Consider the following 15650-nt stretch of genomic DNA (forward strand, 5'->3'; position numbering starts at 1 on the left):
GAGGCCAGGTGACAGCAGAGCCAGAGGCCAGAGCTGCCCCGGAGCTCCCGTCTGACTCCAGGGAAGGCTGAGCTGACGCTTCTGGAAGTGTCGGTAGAGATGGGGTTAGTGCCTAGTCCCAGCTATGCGGAGACAGCAGACCCCAAGGGAAGCCAGGGATCTCAGCCCTGGATGCAAGCAGGACCCCAGGGGCCCGGCAGTCCCTCCCTCCCTCTGGAGGTCCCCTAAGGGGTCTCCTCCTTAGACGCTATCTTCGGAAGGAGGAGGAGGTGGTAATCAACCTTTGAGCACAAAGAAACAGCCCCATGAAGTCTGAACCTTGAATTTGGCTGAAAGAGACATTTAAAATAAAAGAGACTATTTCAAAGCGAAAGAAACTGTTTTAATCTGAAAGAGACTGCATTATTACCTTTAACTAGCAAACTTAAATGCACCTGCTATCAGCAGAAATTATGTGCTTCTAAAGAAAGAGTAAATGAGTAATAGAAACTAAAGAAGCCTCATTTTCTTAAAATACCTGAGTTGTTAGTGTACACATGATTGGGCCCTCCCATTGGAATGTTCGCTTTAGCTGAATTCATTGAGTGCCACTTGATAAGGTATTTTTAAAAATCTTTTCATGTGTTTTTCATGCGTGTTGCATCCAGTGGTATACTTGTTGTGTAGGAAACTAGAGAAATCCAGGGAATTTCTCCCTGACATGCACTTTAATCGTTAAAGCATTTAACAGAAATTGCGAAATCAGCTTGTTAAGGAAAGACAATTAGACATCCCCCAATAGCTGGATGTTTACATGTTTGATGGTCAGAATATAACTTTAAATTGAGGAGTATAACATACAAAAAAAAAAAAATTGGCTTAAATGTCATTAAGGTATTGCCCCAAGGAGAGTAAGAGCAGCAAACCCAGCCGAAGGTGTGTTTGCACGGTCACAGGCATTTGCCTCTCATCCCTTCTCCTCCGTACACAGTCAGATACACATGTAAAAGCCTTGGTTTTAGATTTGGACTCGACGGTTTGCTACACTTCTGCCCCAAGTCGTGAATGTCTTCCTGTGTAAGTGCGCATGCGTGCGTGCTCCGCTCTGCAGGGGCTTAAGCTTTGGGGTAGAGAGTGACTGTGTCGTAGCCCTCTGGGGGCCTCGTGCGGGCCCTCGCGTGGGTTTCGCAGTACAGCTCCCCCTCCACGAAGAAGTAGCCCTTTTGCTTGAGGTTGAGGCTGCAGTCGGCACACACAAAGCACTCTGGGTGCCGGTACTTATCCCGTGCCTTCACGACAGCCCCGCTGGGGAGGAAAAGGAGACCAAGTCAGGAACACAGGGGACAAGTACAGGTAAGGCAGGGGGGTGTCTATTTCACATTCAGGAAACCAGAGGAAGGGGCACAGCATTGACACTGATGTCATTGTCAGAGCGATGCAAGGCGACCCCATACGTTTATCTTTGATGTGAATATTTTTTCAGACTTTTTAAACGTTGACCTAAAAAGTATAACTTTTTACTTCATGATTTTCCCCATTGCTTCTTTGAAAGAGGGATGCCCTGGCCAGTTGGCACAGTGGTAGAGCATCGGCCAGGCGTGTGGATGTCCTGGGTTCGATTCCCACTCGGCACAGAAGAGAGGTGGCTGTCTGCTTCTCCACTCTTGCCCCACCCCTTTCTCCTCCCTCAGCCATGGCTTGATTGGAGCAGCTGGGCACTGAGGATGGCTGCAATCTCCCTTGCCCCTCCCCCTTTCTCCTCAGGATGGCTGCAATCTCCCTTGCCCCTCCCCCTTTTTCTCCTTCAGCCATGGCTTGATTGGAGCAGCCCAGCACTGAGGATGGCTCCCTGGAGACTCAGCATCAGGTGCTAAAAATAGCTCAGGTCAGAGCCTGGCCCCAGATGGGCAGAGCATCCCTCCCAGAGTGGGGGTTGCTGGGTGGATCCCAGTGGGGTGCGTGTGGGAGTCTATCTCCCTTCCTCTTACTTAGAAAAGGACAGAAAAAAGAAAGAAAGAAAGAGGGAGGCAAGGTTCTGCAGAGGATTCTGATTTTGACCAAGGCTGTTGTCTGAAACAATTATATATAAGTCCCTGTGATTGCTCTCTGTCTTGGTGGCCCAGCCTCTACTCTGTGCAGCACAGAAAAAACAGATCAAGGAGCAGAGGTGGCATTCACACAGCTGGGCCGACTTGCCTCTAACTGTCAAAACAATTAACTACAATTTAGGAGCAGCAATTGCTTTTGCAAACATCACAGACTGTCCTGTTTTCGGAGGTCTTCTCCTGGGCTTCCTGTCCTGCCTGTTTCTTTCTGTCCCATATTCCCCCCCCCCCTGCCCCCCCTGGCCAAGCTTATCTCCCACTGTGCTCTTGGGATGTCCCCTGGGTAATTGGACAGATGGTGCCTCCTCTGGGAGTTAATGGTAGCAGAACAGAAAAAAGGGGCGGGCGTAGTGGCCCCATGGGCATTTGCATGGAGAGTTGAAGTGACCCAGTGACCTGGTCAGCTTGAAGATCTGAACTAATAGCTTCAGGTATTCAAACATAAAGGCCTTGGAATGGAAGCTGACTGTATTTTTTTAAATTATGTTTGAATATTTGTGCAACTTAAGAAACTGGATAAAGATACTGTGTTTTAACGAACAACCTAATGACCGCTGTCTTTGTTTCCCTGGGTTTATACGGAAAAGGAAGGACCCCAAAGCTGTACCTTAACAATGGGAGGTTTTGATTCTCAGGAGTGATATTAAAGATACACTCTGGGCATTTTTTTTTCATGAGAATAATCTGAAATTCTAAGTCAAGGTTGCTGACACACATTATATGCCAATTTTAGGGTATATCTAAGGGATTCCTGTCAAAATGTGGTGGAGGTTGTATTTCAAGTCAGTGAGTAGAAATAGCTGCCACCAGGTTTATAGGGGATCCCTGGGTTAAAAATGGAACTTACACAATGCCACTGCCACATTTGTCACAGAGTGGCATCTTCTGCATGCCGCCAGCGCCGCCGTGGGCTTTTGTAACCGGAGCCCTTACGCTCCGAGTTCCAGCTGGACGGTCATCTGAAAAACAAAGCGTGTCCATTTATGGCAAAGGAACAGCTGGCTGCAGTTCGCACTCGGCTTCTATTTTAAGGTGTGCACTTTAACCTAAGGCATTCTTAAGTCGTACCCGTATCCGCAGTATCCTTTCAAACGCAGTTCAAGCCTGCCTTGCTCTGACATAGGGCCTTACGAAACAGAATTAGTTAGAAATTGGTTGTTGTGAGGAGCTGTTAGAGAATGCTCAAAGGGGTCGTGGCTGATTGGCCACTCACCCGGGCCGTCGTTCACTAATTCCTGCAGCACCCTGAAGGAGCCCGATTGGCGAGGCTGGGCGGGTTCATCCCGGTTGTCGTGGAGCATCCGGTACACGTCCGACTGCGGGGGCACCGAGGCCGTGGGCTCACTGAAACACAGCACGGCAGGCGAAGCAGCGTCAGGAGCCCGGGGGGCGACAGGCGTGCAAGAAGCCACAAGGCAGTAATAAACAGTAGTCACTCTATCTGCAGTAGTAACTCCTGAGCAGAGCTTCAGCATTTACAAGTTCATCTCTATTATAGTTTAAAAAAAATAGTGTTTATTCACACGGGTGGCCTTAAAAATGTCATTTGTTAACCTCTGGGCCACATCAGCACTTATCCATTTGGCAAAATACTTTGGAGAGCAACTAAAATGTGATTGTTAGGAGATAGTAATTTTAAAATAAGACGTGTCTGATGAATATATAATTATAAATAGGAACAAAATAAACGTTTTTTTCAGGAAAAAAGACAACAGACACGTGATAGAAAGTGCTGGAGTGAGTCCCGTTCTATTATTATCAGTCATAAAATTGTTGTAAAATTGAGATTCACTTCTGACTTGAAGCTAAAAGTATATGGTTTAATTTTGTTTTAAGATTAATTTGCTTTGTTAACTCCTAGAAACAACAAAGGTATCATTTTGCTTGTAAACTGAAGAAATTCAAGTTGCCAGTGTTTGGAGGCATATAATGTAAAAGTTTTCCCATATATATGAGTTATATTGATTACACTATATTTTCTCAATAGCCACATTATAATGCATTTACAACAACAATAAAGCTTTATTTTAATAAACTTTCTACATGATAAGCAATAAAAAAAGCTACAATAAAACTAAATGTCAGGCATTAAATGCTTTATTATTTTATGTCTTTTAATTGCATCATCTAAAAAGGTAGTTACTATCCACACATAATTTTATCACCTCTATCATATGTGGAAATAATTATCTTATATATATCTGAATTTCCTTGCAAAATGGCTTTGAGATAACATTATGCTATTATTATGTTATTGTATCCATCTCAAGAGATAGCTTTGGAATATTGTTACGTGCCACTCCTAAACATTCTACTACTTTAATTTATAATAAGTGGTTCTGTACTATTGAAAAAAGTGAGATTTTCTTATAATAAATTTTTTAATTGAAATAACTTGATGGCAAAGTACTTCGAACAAATAGTTATGGTAAAGAAGAAATTAGTCAAAATTGACACCATTTGAAATTAAATATCTACATTAACAGCTTGAGATATTTACTTGTAAACCCTTATTCATAGCAGAAACTTGAAATGGAAAAACAATGACTTCCCCACAAGACGCCATCAAAAGAGAGAAGTATCATCTCTTTTAAAACTTCTCTGGACCTCCCATCCCTTCCCAGTTTTTGACCCACAAAGGAAAAACAGAGTGCGTACTAGATTATGAATCATTTTTGAGAAGTATTATACCAGACATTGCTATAGTTCATTATAGTTTTCACAACACATGTATTGGATACCTCCATGATTTCAGTTTATTATGATCAGCCACATAAAGCTCTACTTAGTTAATTCCTCAAATCGCCTTTATCTTTAAGCCTAGGCATCTGCAAGAAATCCTTAGTATTTTTTTCTTTAAGGCTGTTCACATAGCTTTCTTCCAATTAACACGATGTTATAAGACACCCATAACATTGACATTGCCCATGTGTTTAGTTAGCATGCCCATGGTTCAAAAAGACTCATATTACCTCATTGAGGGTGCTTCCCCTAGAGCTGTTGAAACCTGACCCTGAAGTGTTTCCATAATATTGTCATCTGAGTACAACTGCATAGGTGTATTAAACTGAGCATGTACAATCTTCACACCCGGAAGTTCCATTTCCAAAGGAATGTTAGGGGCCATCTTAGCAGCAACTTTCAAGTCACCTGGGCAAATAGTACTAACAGTACTGACAGAAGAAGGGGTGCTACGTCCACTGCTACCGTCAATAGCGGACGGAGTGCTGCATCCGCTGTGTTAATGACCACGTTACACAGAGAGGACACGGGAACCGGAAACACCGGACAGGAGAACACAGAGAACAAGTACAGAGAAGTTAGAAGAAATAGAAGACAAAAAGTAAGAAGTGCATTAACTCTAATCAGAACTGTTGATTTTAGCTATAATTTATTTTAAGTACAGAGGGCATTTAAAAAGTCATGATTGAAAAGCTTCACCAAATTAAAAGGTACAGGTGATATTGCATTTTTTGGCTCTGTTCTTACAAGTGATATGTAAGTCAAAGGTTACATGTGAACAAGTTGTATGTAAAAGTAGAAAATGCAACCATACTTACTTTTTAAAAATAGGCCAGATAATTTAAAACTTGACAACATCACAGACAAATGCAGGGAAGTTACATTGGCTGGGCATCCTTTTACATTTCTGAGGTACAGTGTTTAAAATTAAAAGATTAGTGAATGGCCCATACAAATAGTAAGTGAATATGCTACATGAAGATCCAATTAAATATTTAGGCTAAATATTTCATACTAAGTACGTTTCAGAAATGCAGTTGAGTTTAATTGAATAGTAATTAGAAATGTAGGTTGTGTGATAAAGATTGTTTCAAGGCTATTTTGTAAATGTCTTATTTTGACTATTTTAACTTTTTCTATTTGCATTCTTTGATTTTGTGTGGTATAGGCTTTTAAAAATTGTTTAGTAATTTAATACGGGCTCTAGAACAGCCAACAAATGCTTGTCACCTTGAAATGAATAATTAGAGAGCCAATACGGTGATCTTGGATGCCACCTAGGGCTAAGATATATATTTTTATACATAGCTAGTTCATGTAAACTTTTAAAAACACACATATTCATGCATATTTATTGTTTCCTTTTGCAGACAAGTTGAGGGAACTTACTATTAAAATATCAGAAAGGCCGGCCATGCAACTTTCAGAACAGCGAGGGAGAGCTCATGTTCTCTATAAAGCTGGATAGGAGGCTGGTCACAACTGACATGCCAAGGACTACAAAGTATGTTTCTATGTGCTTTTTGCATGCAGTATGGGAAATGCATTTTACGAGAAAATGATATATACTGATATATATATATATATATATATATATATATTTTAAAGCACAATCACTTAAGACAAAGCCAAAGGAAATGTTAGTATTAATGTAAACTGTCATGCCTGCAGGTTAGCGTTGCTGTAAACTCAAAACAGAAAACAATTTATATGTTGTGTGTTCATCTCAATGTCAGTATTCTCTTAGGGCTCGAGGATGACCCATATCTGCATTTACTTGCTAGGGCTACTGATAGGAAACCTCAGCCCAGTTCAGAGAGCACAGACCAAGAGTGGATTCTGTTGACTTCATCAGTATCACAGCCTGATTAGTCTGGGCAACCCTTGTCACTAAATGGATTTAAAAGTTTTTTGGTGTTTTGTTATCCAATTCAACCACCTGCAGAGCCCAAATCAGGCAGGCAAATATGGACTTGCTCCTTCACGCGTTGGCTTGGGAACCTGTTTAAACTCAATCTGGGAACTGGTTGATCACATACCAAAATGTCAAGTTCCTTTTTTGTTGTTTTTTGCAGGCTCAGCATTACACTGGCTCCTGAAATTGACTTCAGTTGGTAAAAGGATAGAAGTAAAATTAAAGTTGTAATGCAATTTAGTCCGGATCATATTGATTTGATCCAAGTGTAATGAAGCTAATTAAATTGTTATTTAGGGGTTTGAAACATTTGAGTTAAATCTTGGGAGACTTGGGCTTGCAATAGTGAACCCTCGCCACAAGCATTTATAACTACTCTGATCTCACTGTGCACATAGTGCTAGATACTAGATGAACTGTGATCAATTTAGAACTTATAGATAGTCCTCTTTTTATAGTTGTAATTAGTAATCTTTTCCTGTTGTTAGCGTTCTTTATACATATGTGTTTGTTTACATAACTTTATTTAAGCAAAGATTGTGTTCTAGTCTCTAATTTATCATTTTATTTAGGGACCCTTGTCCATTGAATAAACTAAGCAATCAAGAATTAGTTTTTAAAATACATTTCTGGGACAATTTAAAAAGATCTCTTGAACTGATGCTTTAAAAAAAAAGTTTTCATGAGCTCCAGTTACTGGGAATATCACCCTGGGTCACCATGACCTTTTCCTGTCACTTGGAAAGGTAGGTGCTAATGAGATTTCTTGACATTGATTTACTGACTTGGCAGGACCACCTGTAAAGTTGATGATAACACTGAATAACTTCACTCCTGGAGAGATCGTTAGAGAACTATATAGTTTCTTTGACTTTTGGGGACATGCTGCTGGAAGCAACTTGTCCAAAACCACTCACAGGAGTGTATTTTATCTTTTGGATCTATAAAATACCATGTATATATTTTTAATGATAGCTTTGTCTTTAAAGATTTACATATTGGTGTATAAAACACTGGATTTTTAATATGCTTCAATAATTATGAAATACAGTGGTACCTTGACATACAAACAGACCAACATAGGAGTTTTTTATTTTTTATTTTTATTTTTTTTAAGATACGAGCTGCGACTCAGTCCATATTTTTGTTTGAGATCTGAGCGAAATTTTGAGGTACGAGTGGTGATTCGGGAAGCTGCCGCTAGTTGATGCGTTGGCGCACAGGTCCAGTATCAGCAGTTTGATATAGGAGTTGACTAACGAGCTCGGTTACAGAACGAATTAAATTCATATCTCAAGGTACCACTGTAATGAAAAGAACCGTAACTGGTAGCAAGACCGTAGGGCAGCCATTTTCAACCTTTTTCATCTCATGGCACACGGAAACTACTTGCTCAAATTCTGTGGCACGCCAAAAAAATATATTTTTTGATGATCTGACAAAAAAAACCCCAGCCCACAACAGGTATAATTTTGATTCATTCACACCCAATGGCTATTGGTGTGTTGGCTGTTGTTGTTTGTTTAATTTGACCATCTAAGGGAAAAGAGGTCAGTGCCCCTGACTAAATAGTCAGGTATTGCATGTTTTAAAAATGCTTGCAGCACACCGGTTGAAAACTGCTGCCCTCATGAGATTAACATATGTACAATTTTGCATCTCCAACTTATTTCTGATTGAAAAATTGGTCAATAATGGTGTGTTTTTGGTATGTAGCCACTCAAAATTCACCTTGATTAGGAATCATTTGGTGAGAACGAGAAATTCAGAAGCTAGAGCAAAGCCTGAGGAGCCACAGGAAGGACTGGAAAGGCATTTTTACAGTCCTTTAAGGTTTAGGTGCTGGCACCTGTTCTTTAAGCAAATCTCTCATCCCTTTCTCTCCTCTGCCCCCTTTCAAAGTCAGTTGAAAGGCACCTTTCAATGACAAAAAGATGAGTGGCTTGTTATTATCGCCATATTTGAACTAAAATGAAAATACAGGGAGGGGCAAAAGTAAGTTTAGGATTGTTCATGTGGAAAATAACACAGTAATTAATAAGTAATAATACAAGAATAAAGTCTGTGTTTTGTAATCAGACACCTAGTTTGGCCCCACCCTGTATAATAGAAGGGCACCGCATTCTGGAATCTCTCTGACTTCCCCTGAATTTTTATAATATTAAATGTTATTGGTTGTTAGCAAAAGCAAGAGGGGTGTCAAGTATCATTTTATCCAAGCCTCTTGATGTCTTCTAGCTCATTAGGTTACCTGTGCTTCTCTAGGAAGCTGTGTATGTATTTATTCAGCAGTAAAAGAGCATTTTAGCTTTCCATTGATGCTGCTGTATGATCAGGAGTGGAGTAGGGAAGCTGTTGAACGTGGAGAAACAGGAAAGGTACAGAAGAGCATGGGATGGGAACAGGGGACAGATGGAGAGGAGTGAGAAAGGGCTGTGTGAAGTGGCAGGTGTGAGGGAGGGCACTCGCTCCTGGTCCCTCTAGGCACTCAGAGATGTCCGGCTCTCTGGGTTCCCCGAGCGTTCGCAGTGGGCCAGCTGCTTTGTAGGCCGTGTGGCTATAGCAGTGTGCTCCCAGTCTCATGGGGGAAGATGCGTTTTCTTTCTGGTCAGTACCTTTTTAGCATCTGTCTCCTGCTCTTTGTGATATCACAATCTTGTCTGGCTTATTCTGAGGTAATTCTCTGCTCCTGACTAGCTTCTGGAAAGGTTTGCGCGCGGGCATCTCATATCAAGTGACGACTGACCATCCATCCACAGCAGGCGTCATGAACTCAGGTGTCTCCGGGGCCCAGGAGGGTCACACATATGAAAATGGGCCAGGAGTCATATACCTAAGAGTAATGAGCATTTATTTGGACAAACTGGAGAGTAGATGTTCTATCTTAAAGGCACAGACCTAAGTTCCTTTAAACAGTCAGAGGGGTAAGTAAAACATCATCTGGGAATGAATCCACCTGTGGCCCACTAGCTTGGGAAACCTGATATAGATCACTATGCCATGTTCCTGACCTGCTAGGATCAGTACAGCCTAACCGCCACCTCCTTCCTCTGGGCTGACCTATGTAGCTGAGGTCAGAGGAATGGGTTTGAGGTTTCCTGGAGTCACCATTTCCTGATGGGGCAATCCAGGGCACTAACTTCTTCCCTCGGGGGGTTGGAGTTCAGTTTCTAGAGAAAGTATCTGAAAAGGATCATCTGAAGATGATCTGTTTTGCTGGTTGACAGACAGCAATAAAGCTTGCTCATTATCCCAATGTGCCCACAGTTTTCCAGGAGGGTAACCAGTCTATATCCCTCTCCCCATCTCTGTCTGTATTACTTATTTTTCTCTCAGGTGAAAAAGTTCCTTTACAAATGGCCTCTCTTTTTTCGCAAGTATCCTTAAGAATGCAAATTGATCCGTGTGTGAGGGCTGGGCCCAGTGGGGGAGGGCCCAGTGTGGGAGGGCCCAATGGAGCACCCAGAGGGAGGGTCCAGTGGGAGGGTCTAGTGGGAACGCCCTGTGGGAGGGTCCAGTGGGAGATCCCAGTGGGAGGGTCCAGTGGGAACGCCCCATGGGAGGGTCCAGAGGGAGGGTCTAGTAGTGGGAACGCCCTGTGGGAGGGTCCAGTGGGAGGGCCCAGTGGGAAGGTTCAGTGGGAGGGTCCAATGGGAACACCCCGTGGGAGGGCCCAGTGGGAGGGTCTAGTGGGAACGCCCTGTGGGAGGGTCCAGTGGGAGAGCCCAGTGGGAGGGTCCAGTGGGAACGCCCCATGGGAGGGTCCAGAGGGAGGGTCTAGTAGTGGGAACGCCCTGTGGGAGGGTCCAGTGGGAGGGCCCAGTGGGAAGGTTCAGTGGGAGGGTCCAGTGGGAACCCCCGTGGGAGGGTCCAGTGGGCTCTGACGTGTGATGAGAAGCAGTGCAGTGGTGGGGTGGGAGTCTGTGTGACAGAGGAAGCAGCACCAGCTTCCCGGGACGCCCCCTGTGCCCCAGCTACTTCTCTAGTGCTGAGGCAGGGCTGGTTCCTGCCATCCCTGCCCCTGGGGCCTTCCTATCTGGGAGAGGGTGCACCTGCCTGCCTCAGAGGTCAGTGTGCTGCAGGTGGGACCCTCGGGTGTTAGTGACAAACGTACGTGGTGCCTGCACCACATTTCTAGCTCTGTAATCTGGTCCGTGTTTACTCTTGGAAATGGGGGTTAGTCCTCTCTGTACTCTGCTAAGTGAGTTTGTTTCCTTTGCTTGTCAAATAAGCTTCACAATGAAAAGAGTCACTGCAAACACCTCCAAGTTACTTTTCCTGGTGATTAGTAAGGATTCATTAAAGAAGCATGCACTCCAAACTTCACAATCTCAAAGCTTATGACCTGCTTCGGCCTGGGATTACGAAAGGTTTGGGCCGAATATTGTGCTTGTGTTCAAAGTAGTTCACATCCTGTAAAAACAAAGGGTTAAAACGTCCCTCAGTGGAAGACGAGTCTGAATGTTTCGGCAAAATGAAAGAACAGCAATCGCGCAGAGCGGATTCTTTACCACCAGGTATGGACACGACTAGGAAGGGGGTGATGGGACCAAAACGGTGTCTTCCTTCCAACCGTCTAGTCACTGACCGCTCAGGAACTGGCGCGTTGGAACCAGGGTCTAGACGCCTGTCTTTAAAATAAATGATTGTGCCTTCAGGTAAGTAAACGTAAGACAGCAAGAGCTGCACTTCTGGAAGGAAAAGAAACTGGGCCATCACTGTTAAGAACATGGTGGCCAGAGACGGAGTCCGATACTTACTTTTGAGGTGAGCTAGGAATGAGACCCCGCAGCTGTCCGTGAAGCGCATCTTGGATATTGCTAGTTGAATAGAGCCCAATGGGTGAATTATAGGAAGCGCTCACTACCTGTCTTTTGTCATCAATGTTTGCTGCTGCAACAAAAGGCTGGGCCCTTCTGTTGTGCGCGGTACCAATGGGTTTGAACTCCTGTACAATGGCAGACAAAATACACAGCCACAGAATGCACAACAAAGCCATTAATGAGCAAACCAATAGCATCGCTAGTGTTAATCAAGGCTTCTTTACCCACTACACACGAGGTTAATGGCAAAGTTAAAGGGGGCTTAGGTATAAACCTTTCTGCATTTTCTGTGAAACTTACACGTGCTATGTTCATCCATCAAATACTATGGTGCACAGGAATTAAGTTATTTAAAGTGTTATAAAATAATTCAGCCACTGTAGCTTTTGTCTGCCCCTGTTGTCTTCTATCTCTACAGCTTTTAGAAGATTCTCATATGACTCATTTAAATAGAGAAATTTGGGGTTTTGAGCTTAGAAAAACTTTTCTACTAAAGATTTTCTCAAGTAGAACTTAAATTTGCTCTATCTTCTATTCACATTTTAATAAAATTTCCCCCACTTTAGGAATGAAGGAATAAAACAAAAAGTGAACATTTGTGAATAACCCTTACTGACTCATTTTAACTAATCCAAATAAAAGTTCTGTTTTTCCTTAATACCCACAACAAAAAACCCAAACTTCTTAATGTGGATTCAATTATAACTTAAGTTTAGAAAAAATAATAATTAAAAGACGTTTTTTTCTTATGGAGGTAGATGTAACATTTATAGGAACCTCCCTTTTTTTTATTGTGGTGACGTCATTGTTATATGTTTAAAGAACTCTTCATGTTTACGCTGATCCCAGGAAGACTAATGCCAGTAATGCAAAGACAGCTCATATACCGAGGAACCCCTTGCTCAAGCCAGCGACCTTGGGTCCAAGCTGGTGAGCTTTGCTCAAACCAAAGACAGCTCATGCATGTGTTTCACAAAGGCATTTTCATTTTATTATTTGGGGAAAAGGGTCAAACGCCAGAGTCCTAAACTCTGTATTTGAAAGATGAGTGATCTGAAACTCTATATTATTATTTTAATGTTGGAATCATGTTTTCTAATTTTTATATAGATTTATAACTTCATAAAATTATTATATCTTTTTCATGCTATAATACACATGAACTGATTCTCTCTACAAATCTGTTCCTTTGGCAGACTCAGTGAGACAAACCTTTGCAGCAATACTGCCAACCACACAGTCACATCGGCTTCACTTACTTTTGTTAATGTGTCAACAGTGTTTCAGACAAGTTTCAAGTGGTACAAGCATGACTATTTGGAATGTTACTGGGAAAAGACTGTTTTTATTAAAAAATAGATCTTGCAATATTCTTGTTTATATCATTTTTTTCCTTCTTGTCATTACAGACGAGTAAGTTGTGGGATGGTGTTATTTTGTTTAGTTTTTAGAAAAGAGACTATCTCCCTTTTTTTAGGCATGGACCTAGGTTTTGCATAGACATTCCTATGCCTGATACCAACAACTTCCTGTAGGGATCTAAGCAACATAATGCTTTCTTTTTTTATTTTTTATTTTTCCAAAGTTAGAAATGGGAGGCAGTCAGATAGACTCCTGCATGCACCCGACTGGGATCCACCCAGCATGCCCATTAGGGGTTGATGCTCTGCCCCTCTGGGCCATTGCTCTGTTGCAACCGGAGCCATTCTAGTGCCTGAGGTGGAGGCTATGGAGCCGTCCTCAGCGTCCGGGCCAACTTTGCTCCAATGGAGCCTTGGCTGTAGGAGGGGAAGAGAGAGACAGAAAGGAAGGAGAGGGGAAAGGGTGGAGAAGCAGATGGGTGCTTCTCCTGTGTGCCCTGGCCGGGAATCAAACCCGGGACTTCCACACACTGGGTTGATGCTCTACTGCTGAGCCAACTGGGCAGGGCTAATGCTTTCTTTTGGTTTTCCTGAGCAGACAGTCACCACACCACATACAGTCCTTATTTCCATATCTAGGCCTATTGGCAAAACCCACTTAAAAAAAAGAGCTATGACAAGGTAAATAGGGTGTAGCATCGAAGGAGTCTTTGACTTCAGCTGCCCCAAATCTCACTGTATCTAAAATCTATAGTGTGGTCAAGAGCAGCTTCTCTCTCATCAGCCTTTGACAGCATATTTTAACAGCCTCCTGAACTTTCAGTAAAAGGTCTGAGTTGAGTACATTAGTCTATGATTCTATAAAGTGATTGAATTGACTACAGTTTATTGATTCCATTCTTTTTTTCCTCCAGAATAATGTCTCACTGCCTCGGAGTTGGTATGGTGATAATATAGTTGCCATATTAGATAGCAGAATGACTGAAAACAACCAAATGTGGCTTTAGAAAAATGCTGAATCCTAGAATATGTGAAAATGTATGTAGTCAAACATTGATATGTTGGTACAATCTGATTGTCTTGGCTGATTTAATAATGAATTTGGATTGGCTGTGTTTTATGATTAACTAGTACAATTAGCCATTATTATGGCATAAAATTGTGAACTGAAACTAATTTTAAGTAATGACAATGGCCATGATTCAAGCCTTTGTTTTTTGATATGAAAGAAGACAGAAGGCTAATTACCTAATTGCCTAATTAAGTTTTGGTAGATTATAAATCTCTTGGGCTAATTAAAACAGTGAATCAGGCAGGAATGAAGGGCTCAAGGGATTTGAAACTTAGCTTTTTTTTTTTAAACAAAGTATAACACACTCTAAAGACCTTAGTAAATAGAATTGAATTTATAATAATTAGTTAATATAATGTGATGGCTTTCTGGGAAAAGCCCTGCCCTTATTCATTTTATTAGTCTTCAAATGGTAAATAAACATGAGTGTTGATTGTCCTGTAAGTGAAGGAACTTTTCTGAAAATATTTGCATACACATAATCTCTAGCGGTACTTCCAAATAGCACATAAACTAATCAGCTCCAAGCTTTTTCTTTGCCATTTTCAATTTTGGTTATATATTGCAAAGGTCACACAAATGTGTAATTTGTTAAGGAAAAAAAATATCCTTCTATTTTCTAGTCATCATAAAAGGAAATTTTTCTTATGTAAGCTTTCAACATCGTGTTTAGGCTTTGCAAAGCATTAGTTTATGGGTTGCTAGAGTTATTCCAAAGAAGCACAATGAAATGTGTACACCAAAGGTAAACAAAAAGTTTAAGATGGCACGGAGAGGCAACATTCTATCCAAGTCTTACTTCACTATTGATGTCAAATGGAATCGAAAGACACAACCGCTTACAAGTTTGCTCTTCCACTTTAACGTCTTTCTATTTTATAGTGGAAAATCGTTAGTCATGGAAAGTACCAGTAAAAACTTTACATAGCAGCCAATAGAGCCCAACTCTTGTGTTCATTCCACCCAGATAAAGGCAATCCAAATCATCCTGATCTCTTAGGCATTCAATAAGTAACTTTTGCAATTAATTACATTTTAAAATATTACCTTTGACATTAGGAGCTTATAATAAGGAATAATATTTTGAGGTACTGAAATGCGAGGGCTGTCAGCGTAAAAGCAGAGATCTGCTGACGCCTGGGGGAAAGCAGCTCTGGCCAGCCGCCTCCCCAGTCCTGGGCTGACCTCCGCAGGGACAGCGTTCAAGGACAGTGCACCTTGCAGTTTCTCACTCGGAGAAGTCATCACAGATAAAGATGGGGTTTGAGAACTGAGGCGGTTTTCAACTCCAACAAACAACATGTTTGATAATACATGTATATTTATGTATAAGAAAAAAATAGTGAGGAAATACTATATCAAGTGACCGTGTATTTGATCAATCCACACTAATAGATTATATTTTATAATGTTTGGAATTTCTGAACAACCATTCCCCCCTGCCTTATCTTTGCCCTGCAAATGAAAAATAATTTTCGGCAAGTCATTAGTTTCAACTTTTTCCCATTTCTCACAGGGAAAGAATTTGGGGAAGTGGAGATTATGAAAAGTTGCTCTGTGTAGGCTGCATCCAGTTATCAAAACATTGTAGAACAAGGTTATTTTATGATAATATAAAGAACTTTAACCTTTAGCCCACTTGACTATGCATGT

General features: G+C 41.6%; 1 protein-coding gene across 3 annotated transcripts in view; it reads right to left on the reverse strand.

Moving 5' to 3' along the window:
- Positions 1–360: 360 nt before the first annotated feature.
- PDLIM3 (PDZ and LIM domain 3) overlaps positions 361–15650 on the reverse strand; it is a 30198-nt gene continuing 14908 nt past the window's right edge. Inside the window, exons 4-8 of one of the 3 annotated variants that reach the window (XM_066236183.1) lie at positions 11087–11154; positions 5057–5320; positions 3298–3428; positions 2932–3043; positions 361–1284 (exon numbers count right to left, since the gene is read on the reverse strand). In XM_066236183.1, coding sequence (XP_066092280.1) covers positions 1095–1284; positions 2932–3043; positions 3298–3428; positions 5057–5320; positions 11087–11154 — 765 coding nt within the window. In that variant the 3' untranslated portion in view covers positions 361–1094. Of the gene's footprint in view, positions 1285–2931; positions 3044–3297; positions 3429–5056; positions 5321–11086; positions 11155–11501; positions 11690–15650 lie in introns of all 3 variants that reach the window. The other 2 variants (XM_066236185.1, XM_066236184.1) reach the window with 2 other exon arrangements.

Source organism: Saccopteryx bilineata, chromosome 6 (assembly GCF_036850765.1).
Source record: "Saccopteryx bilineata isolate mSacBil1 chromosome 6, mSacBil1_pri_phased_curated, whole genome shotgun sequence".
Classification (NCBI taxonomy): domain Eukaryota; kingdom Metazoa; phylum Chordata; class Mammalia; order Chiroptera; family Emballonuridae; genus Saccopteryx; species Saccopteryx bilineata.